The 9,463-nt window shown below is 34.2% G+C and overlaps 1 protein-coding gene across 3 annotated transcripts; it reads left to right on the top strand.

Moving 5' to 3' along the window:
• The first annotated feature begins 3,130 nt into the window (after positions 1 to 3,130).
• LOC129889237 (pathogen-associated molecular patterns-induced protein A70-like) lies at positions 3,131 to 9,240 on the top strand. Of its 3 annotated transcripts, none has more exons than XM_055964459.1 (2): positions 3,131 to 4,388; positions 9,047 to 9,240. In XM_055964459.1, exon 1 carries the CDS (start codon positions 3,307 to 3,309, stop codon positions 4,384 to 4,386), a length of 1,080 nt encoding a protein of 359 aa, XP_055820434.1. In that variant the 5' UTR covers positions 3,131 to 3,306; the 3' UTR covers positions 4,387 to 4,388; positions 9,047 to 9,240. The 3 variants fall into 3 exon arrangements, with proteins under 3 accessions (XP_055820434.1, XP_055820435.1, XP_055820433.1); XM_055964460.1 differs by lacking the exon at positions 9,047 to 9,240 and adding an exon at positions 7,793 to 7,810; XM_055964458.1 differs by lacking the exon at positions 9,047 to 9,240 and adding an exon at positions 5,600 to 5,876.
• The last annotated feature ends 223 nt before the right edge of the window (positions 9,241 to 9,463 follow it).

The following is a 9,463-nucleotide window of genomic DNA, read 5'->3' as shown; positions in this document are numbered from 1 at the left end:
TGGAGACAAATTCTTAGTGTCTTAGAAAATTTTAGAAGATTTATAGGGAGTGGAAAATATTTGAAGGGGTTGGATATTTATAGGACATCCAAAATAGTCCAAAACGATGTAGTTTAGGAGTTAAGAGAATAGAAAATATCCAAAATAACCCTGGATAAATTTTGTTGTAGTGACCTAACAATGGGACCTATGGTTCGTAGGAATTTCCATGGTCCATCAAAGGTGTCCATAGATCCTTTGTCCAAAATCAGAGGCTACTAGAATTGTACTTCAATCCTACTACCCTCGTCCTACGGGTCGTAGATAGTCCTACAAATCGTAGAATACATTTGCCTTGTATACTATTACAAACTCAAAAATTCAACTATTTGAACCTTACTCTATGATTCATCCTACGACTCGTAAGCTTTTCTATGGTCTATAGGACCCCTCGTGGAAGTCGCACTGAGCTGTTGGAAATTAACATTTCTCAGGACCACTCTTACGATCCCCTTCTATGGACTGTAGAACCTTATATAATCTAAGAAGCCACTCGTAATTCCTACCCAATACTTAGCAAAGTTTTCTTCTTCCAAGCCTTGCCTACGAGACCCTCCTACAATCAGTAAGACTTCCTATGGCCTATAGATCGGCTCATGAAAAATGCACCAGACACTGCTTCTGCACATTTTCCTTTCCATTTCACTTTTCAACTTTTAGGGTCTTATAGAAAGTACCTAAATCATGATAGTCTTTTCATAGTAAAATCCTACTTCAATCGGAAGTGTCTAAATCACAGTAATCTTTCATAAGGAGAATACTTCGATAGGAAGCAGCCTATTTCACAAAATCATATTGACACTTTATTTGAAACCATCCCTAAAACGTAGTTCTTAAATTCATAATGCATGCAAGATATTCAAACCTTGATTTCAAAATCAACATATTCATATAGCATGTATTCTTGTGAAAATCATTGAAATCATATAATTATGATCAAATCCTGCATAATAAGATCAATAGAAATGAATAGAGTAATAATCAATTGAAACCATAACATAAACATAGAAAAATCCTAGATTTTGGGTAAAATCATAATGAGAAATTTAGGGTTTCTTGGGACTAAATAGATGAAAAATAACCCATTGATGAACTTCCTACATACCTTGATGATTCCTAACTTTGGAATTAAAAAGAAAGTTGAAGGTTGAAGAACCCTAATTCATCTTGAGAGAATCCTCGGAGAAGAAAACCTTGAGAGAGTTGTTAGGGTTTTTGAGAGAATGAGAGGGAACGGGATTAATTTAAAATGTAAAATCAGTTATAAGACTTAGTAATATGCTTAAAATGACACAACATAGTTATTAAAAGGATAAAAAAAGACCCAATTAACTCTGAAAAATAACTGTCAGATCACTTCTACGGGCACTATGTACGATCTGTACACTGATCCACAAACCATCCTATCCAGTCATTGAATCAAGTACTGAAACCAACCTCTCTGAAGTAAAACCACGAACCATCTTTATGATAAGTCAACCATACCACGAGCCATCGAACTTCTCCGTAGAACAAAAGTCAAGAAATTCTTCCAAGTCCTAAGCACTATCCACGATTAAGGACTACAGATTGTAGAACTTTAGACACTCCGTAACATTCCCTCGTAGAAAGAAAATACTAAAATCACAACTCTCTGAATCTCGATCCACGAGCATCATTTACGACCCGTAGACCATTTTACAAGTCATCCAATTGGCTCATACAAACTCATCTAAGACTTGACATTTTTCAACTTCTCAACACTCAAACCACGACTGGTTCCTATGGCCCGTAATACCTTCTAAGATCCGTACAAAGGGGCCGTAGAACCAGTTGCACCAACAACTTTCTGCACTTTCTTTCGAAATCAACCTTCCAACTTCTGAGGTGTTACACTTTGGAATCAATGAATTCATGAACACACGATGAAAAAGGACTAATGAATTAACATAATGGTGTATGGTGAAGCATCTAAACTCGATGATCACACAAAACATAGGAACAAAATTGACTTACTCTAAACCCTGATACTCTTCTACCTTGTGTTGTTGTCGTGGTTGTTTTTGGGTTTGTTAGCTAAGCTACACTACTACCCTTGACACAAGCATACTCTATTGTAGCTACAGTACACTCTCTCTGGCTATGGCTCTGATGGCCACACTTATAATATATGTTAATATCCTTGTGACATGCCTCTTGGTCTATCTTTCCAAACTTGCTATAATGTGAACATTGGTATGATCTTGAACTCATATTACTCTGAAGTTGGGGGCATAATGTCTTGAAATTTGTACCTAATAAGAATGACTTCTTTGCTCATACTTTGGCCACATAGTCTGAAATATTGTATATAGAACAGTCAACTAGTTGTGAATGTCCTGGTGCCTTTATATAAAGAATGCACTATCACCATCCATATTATGACTAATCTTTGAGTAATCCCTCATAGGGTGATTACTACCTCAATGCTATAACACATACTTGGGCCCTTTTGACATACTCCAGAATGGCACTTCCCATACTTACCACAAATAGCTCGTAGTGGCCTCTATTGGCCTATACCTCCCTAAGATTATGGGCCTGACACATGCTGTCTAGAACTCATTACAATTGCCTTCTGGTATGAGCCTATTATTTTGCCCTCTTTCTTCATCTAATCTAAACCTTAACTCATGTTCCTCTTCTTGGTGCATGTAGGTCATCATGTTGGAGATATCCTGATGTGTGTAGACCATCTAATCGACTACAACAAACTTCACTATCATTTTAAGAAGTTCTCATGTTACATTCCTTTTTTGCTAAAAATTAATTACATGTAATTTTTAACTAAGAAGTATGAAGTGTTCACATGCAAAAGATAATTTTATTGTCATTGGCAAAATTGTACTCATCATATATAAATTTAACTTATTAAAGATAAAGCTATAAGTTATGTACTTTTATGAAATAATATTTATATTATCATTTTAATCTTACCAATTATAATACTAGTATGTTATCATATCACATATTTACTCCTACATGTATTTCAGTATTTATATGTTAATTTAATTTTGTTTGGAAAAAATTAAATCCCATGCAAGAAAATAAAGTGTAGCGCACCCAACTATCATTCATCCCCATGTCCTGATCCCACCCACTACTTGCCATCTTCTCGCCCCTCTGTATCTCTCTCTCTCTCTCTCTCTCCTCTGCTTTTACTATCTCCAAACTCTGTTCGATTCCACTCTCCAATCTTTGCTCTCCACTTTCACTTCCATTCTCTCTCTCTCTCTATAGAAAATCACCATGTTCGATGATTCTGTATCTACTGTTTATTCTTCAATCTGGACATCCATGAATAGCTGGTTCACTCCTACTGTTCTTTTTGTTCTTCTCAATGTCATGATAGGTACCATAGCTTTTACTTCTTCTTTAGCTAGCCAAAAACAAAATCATCCAAAACAACAACAGCAGCACCATCAACAAGAAGACAACCCACATCAACACGAAGACTATTCACAAAATCATCCACAACAACAACAGCCCACTAAACTTGCGAGATCTCCTTCCCTTCTTCAACGCATCAAATCCATTAATTTCTACAATTACAGATCTCAAGAACCTGTTAAGGATTACGACTTTGAACATCCCCATCAACAAGAAACACCATTCGAACCACCAACACATTACATTTTTGAACAAGCTCCTGAACATACTACCATACAACCAGACACCACCGCTCAGTATATTTTCAATCAAGAGAATAATGTCCAAAAGGCACAATCTCAGTACGACTTCCACCAAACCCATCAAGAAAATCTTCCAGATACACAAACCCAGTACCTATTTCAGCACACCCATGAACAGAAACTCGGAAATATGGAACCGGATTTCCACTTCGAAGAAAGCCTTCCAGATAAATCGAAATCCACCCAGTACATTTTCCAGCAAAGCCGTGAACAGAAACTTAAAGATATGGATACCCATTTCGATTTTCAGCAATTCGAAAAAGAAAATGAAGATGATGAAGAAGAGGAAGGTGAGATAAAAAGCTTGGATGAAGTGTACAGTCAGTTAAGGGAACGACACGTGAGCAGAAGTAGATCAGATACGAAGCCGTCGGCCGGTGAAGCTCCGGTGAAGTTGCCGACGAAGATGAGGAAATCAGCTAGTATGAAATCGCCATTTGCGCATTTTGAAGAAGAAGCCATTGTGGAAGCTCGGCGACCGGCGACTACAAGGGAGAAGAGTGCTAAGACAAGCGATGAAGACAATGAAGTCGATGCGAAAGCCGATGATTTCATTAACAAGTTCAAGCAACAGTTGAAGTTGCAGAGGTTGGATTCCATTCTCAAGTACAAGGAGATGATTGGCGGAGGGAGCTAAAGGTATAAATTTCTTGTTTTTCTGGGGGTTAATTTTCAGTTTCTAATTAGTTGTTGGGGCAAACTGTAGAAATTGAAAAAGTAAGATCCAAATGTTGCACCTTTTGGTCAATTGTCTTGTCCTTGGAACTTGACAAATCAGGGGTTTTGTCGATGGGCATTTTAGTAATTCAACTACACCGCAAATGTATGGTTTGCAGTGTCTAAAAAAAAAGATTTTTCTTTCGGTGGCAAACTATAGATTTGCTTATTGTGTTGTTAGAACTAATTTCAGTGTACTGTGAATTTAGTCCACATTTTAAATTTTCTGTTCAAATAGGTCATCTTTTTTTACTTTCCTTCAACAAATGTCCCCAAAGAAAATCTCTGCTTTTTCTTCTGTTTTTGATGTATTTTTTTTAACTTTATTGTTCCTAATGACTGTTTATGGTGAAGAAAACAGTCACCATATAATTTTTTGGTTCTGAATTTGGATGAGTATCCCATGTTACCTTTTTTTTTTTTTTTACTATGAATACATTTTTAAGGAGTTGCTATAACTTTTATTGAGTCGAGGAAAATAAATTAAGACTGTGTCCACCCTAACTAAGGTTGATTGTGGATAATTTATTGTTTGTGAAATTAGACCAATTTTGTAAACAACCTCTTGTTTGAGACTTTTATTTTTACCCTTGTATAACCTATCAAAAAAAGAATTTCGAGCATAAGAGATTAGTGAAACTTGAACTGAAATTCTTGATTCATTATGTGGTATTGTTTGTTTTGGGTCAATAAAAACATTTGACTCCTTATAAACGGTTTCTTTTTTACTTCCCATGTAAGAGATCTTGTTTACAGAGTTCACTTTTTTTTGTTGTTGTGTGTTTTCTTTGAAGCTATTGATAAATGTAGCAAATTAGCCCATAGACAAGCTTTTAGTAACTGCATAAACAAATGGCTAAATTTTGTGTTAGGGCTAAACACAATCATTTTGAGTCAAAACTCTCATATTATTATGAATAATTCAACATCTTATAAATAAATTTTTCACCTTTTAATGGAGAGTTGCTAATTGGATCTTTAGAGGGAAGTTAATGGGTTTGCACTAGTATTCTTCCTTTGCTTTGGGGCAATCACATGATATTATGATGGTAGATGGGGTAAATGGTGACAGCTACTGAGTAAACCCTTTTTCACAAATTTTTATTTTTAATTAATGGTAATTTTGTTGATAGGTCCCATTCACAAGTTATGAGCGACCCCATGATCCAAAGTTGGGGCTTTTTCCTTGGTCTTCTAGATTAGATTAGGCCAGAAGTTTCACTTTTTGTTGCAAATAGTAATTACAATAAACAATAGTTTCTGATTTTCTTTACAATGCTAAAAGATTCCTAAGTGCATAAGATATTATGGTTTTATTATTAGTTTTAAATCTTAAAATAAGTGTAGCATAAGCATATTTTACAAAGAATTATACAATTACTCTAATTATTAATATTCGTTTTTAAAGAATCTTTCTTGTATTTGTTATGTGCTTCTAAAAGCTATTTACTTCCTGTCGGCAAAGTGAATATTCACAAAATAATAATATGTAGTTGATCTAAGGTGACAGCTCAGTGACTTACCTGTTGAGTATTTATTAATTCTTCTATTAGTTATGTGCGAAACTAATAAACAATAATTTATGAGTTAACACATGGGTTTTGGAATTGGTCAAATGAAGAAACAATTTTAACTACCTTACTCGACTAGATGACAAACAAATAACAAAGACCCCCCACAATTTCTTTTCAGCTTTAATTTAATATATTTGGAAAAAAATTATAACTTTGGGAAAGTATATTATAGTATCATTTGCCTAAATTTGAAAGGTTATTTTGGGTTCCTACTTTGGTGAAAAGAGAATAATTGTACTAGGCGGACTATTGGGTACGTAATAAATCTTATTCTAACATAAGATTTATCCTACAATTTTTTCCTACATTTTGTGCTTTCTGAGCAGGACTAGATTTGGATTACAGTCCGTATAACTGGGAAAAACTAAATCCAAAGTGGAAGGTGAGTATGTAATCTGTCGAGTCTAAAATATTTTCACATTTTAAGTTAGTGGACATTTGATTGATCATATTGTTATCCTGTATTAAGATTAGCAAGCCAGAAATAATAAATATGAAAATAAAAAATAGTATCCGAGTTCATAGAATTTACTGTGTGTCCTTAAGGAATTTAATCCATTCACTGTATTCGAGATTAAAGATTATTTTCTTCCAAGATAAAATGGATAAACTATTAAAGAAGTAGCGGTAACTCAAATTTTAATAATTTCAGCGAACTCAAAAATCAGCAACAAAATCACACAAAGATTCAATTTTGTTTGAAAGAAAATATATATGCAGAAGAAAGAGAAATTTGATGTTTAAAAATGAGAGAAAAATCATCTATTTATAGACAACAAAGGGTAATGTGAATAGGTGTTTATTGTGGCTATTTGGAACAGACACAACCTTTCTCATAAGTCACAATTTTTTAGAAAAATCGCAACTCTTTAAAATAGTCACAACTTTTTGGAAAAGTCACAATCTTTTAGAAAGTCACAACCTTTCATTTTTCATTCACACCTTTAAAACCCAACAATCCTCTACATGAATGGGGAAATAACTATTGTTAAAACATATGCATAAAAAACTGTGTAATTTGTAAGTAAGAGTTAATTGCATCTGGATAAGTAGGTTTCCCTTTGAACTTTTCATAGTGAACATATATCGAATATACTCGGTCAATCGATAGATTTGATATCTTTGAACCGTCGAGTTTTGGTGTATACCTAGACAACATAAGTCACACAATCAATCCTTTAATTGTTTTTGGTTCTCATTGATTTGTTCGTTTCAACCATGAACACTTCTTGGTTCATAAGTGTGTAGAGAACTAGCCTTACCGGATTCTCCTTGAAGCGGCTTACACTTCACACTTACATAGGTGATATTTAAATGTGTTATCCCATAAAAACACCATTTGATATGCCATGTATCAAACTTAGATATCATTAAAAGGTACTAATGTCTTATCCTTGTTATTGAACATTGTCGCATCATGAGAATGGATTATAAAAATTATTTTGACAATGTTGAACCGTCATCAATGACTTTGTTTGATCTCCTTGAACTTAGATCTTGGGATCTCCAGTCTTCTAGGTAGAGTTACTGCCACGATGATTTGTCCTCAGCATAGTCTCATTTTCTTTGATGATCGCTCAACTCCCTCTCTAGTTAGGCCTTTTGTAAGTGGATTCGACACATTATTCTTTGACTTTACATAGTCAATTGTGATAATTCCACTAGAGAGTAATTGCCTAACGGTATTATGTCTTCGTTGTATGTGATGAGATTTATCGTTATACATAATGCTCCCAACTCTTCCTATTGCAGCTTGACTATCACAATGTATGCATATAGGAGCCATTGGTTTGTGCCAAAATAGAATATCTTCTAAGAAATTTCAGAGCCATTCTCCTTCTTCACCGACCTTGTCTAAGTCTATAAACTTAGACTCCATTGTAGAGCGAGCTATACATGTTTGTTTGGATGATTTTCAAGATATCGCTCCTCCACCAATGGTCAAAACGTATGCACTTGTTGACTTAGTTTCATTTGACCCAGTAATCCAATTTGCATTACTATCCTTCAACAACTGCTGGATACTTATTGTAATGTGAAACAAAGTTTTGAGTATGTTCTAAATACCTCAAAACTCGTTTCATTGTGATCCAATGATTTTGGTTGGAATTACTTGTGTATCGACTCAATTTATTTATAGCACAAGCTATGTCTGGCTGTGTACAGTTCATGATGTACATCAAACTTTTCAACACTTTTGCATAATCCAATTGATCTTGATTTTTACTTTTATTCTTCAACACTCTTGCATAATTCAATTGATCTTGATTTTTACTTTTATTCTTAGTAAGATCAAAGTTCACATCAATTGGTGTTTTCGCACTTTTGAAGTTTAAGTACTTGAATTTTTAAGTACCTTTTAGATATAATGAGTTTGAGACAATGCTAGACCTTGAGAAGTTTTGTTAATTTTAATTCTCAATATTAAATCGACAACTCCTACATCTTTCATATCAAATTTACTAGAAAACATACGCTTAGTAGCATTTATGTTTGCAATGTCGTTACTCATTATTAGCATATTATCCACATATAAGCAAACAATAATAACTTTGTTTGGAGTGTGTTTAATGTAAACACATTTATCACACTCATTAATTTCAAGTCCATTTGTCAACATGATTTGGTCAAACATCGCGTGCCATTGTTTAAGTGCTTGTTTTAGTCCATAAAGTGACTTAACAAGTTTGCAAACTTTATTTTATTTACCAGGAACCACAAAGCCCTCGAGCTGTTCCACGTAAATTTCTTCCTCCAATTCTCCGTTTAAAAAAGTTGTTTTTACATCCATTTGATGGATTTCAAGTCCATATACTACAGCTAGTGCAATTAACATCCAAATGGATATAATCCTAGTTACAGGTGAGTATGTATCAAAATAATCAAGGCCTTCTTTCTATCCAAATCCTTTGACGATAAGTCTTGCCTTATATTTGTCAATAGTTCCATCAGCTTTCATTTTTTTTTTGAAAATTCATTTTAAATCCAAATGTTTGTTTCCTGCAGGAAGATAAACCAATTCCCAAGTATGGTTGCTCAATATTTAATCATTCTCACTATTGACAGCCTCTCTCCAAAGAGATGAGTCCGTAGAGGACATAGCTTCTTTGAATGTTTGAGGCTCATGTTCAAGAAGAAATGTTACAAAATCAGATCCAAATGAAATAGATGTTCTTTGACGTTTACTGTGCCTTGGATTCTCTTTATTAGGTACAATCTCCTTTGATTCTTCTCGAAGTCGTTTAGACCTTTCACTAGATACTTCAAATCTAGTTTTATACGGATAGATATGTTCAAAAAATTCAATATTATCTGATTCTATTACCATATTTTCATGAATATCCGGATGTTTGGACTTATGAGCCAAAAATCGATATGCTTTACTATTTGTACCATATCCAATGAAAACACAACCCACAGTCT

This window comes from Solanum dulcamara, chromosome 5, assembly GCF_947179165.1.
Source record: "Solanum dulcamara chromosome 5, daSolDulc1.2, whole genome shotgun sequence".
NCBI classification, from domain to species: domain Eukaryota; kingdom Viridiplantae; phylum Streptophyta; class Magnoliopsida; order Solanales; family Solanaceae; genus Solanum; species Solanum dulcamara.
This window is presented reverse-complemented; position numbering and strand designations above follow the sequence as displayed.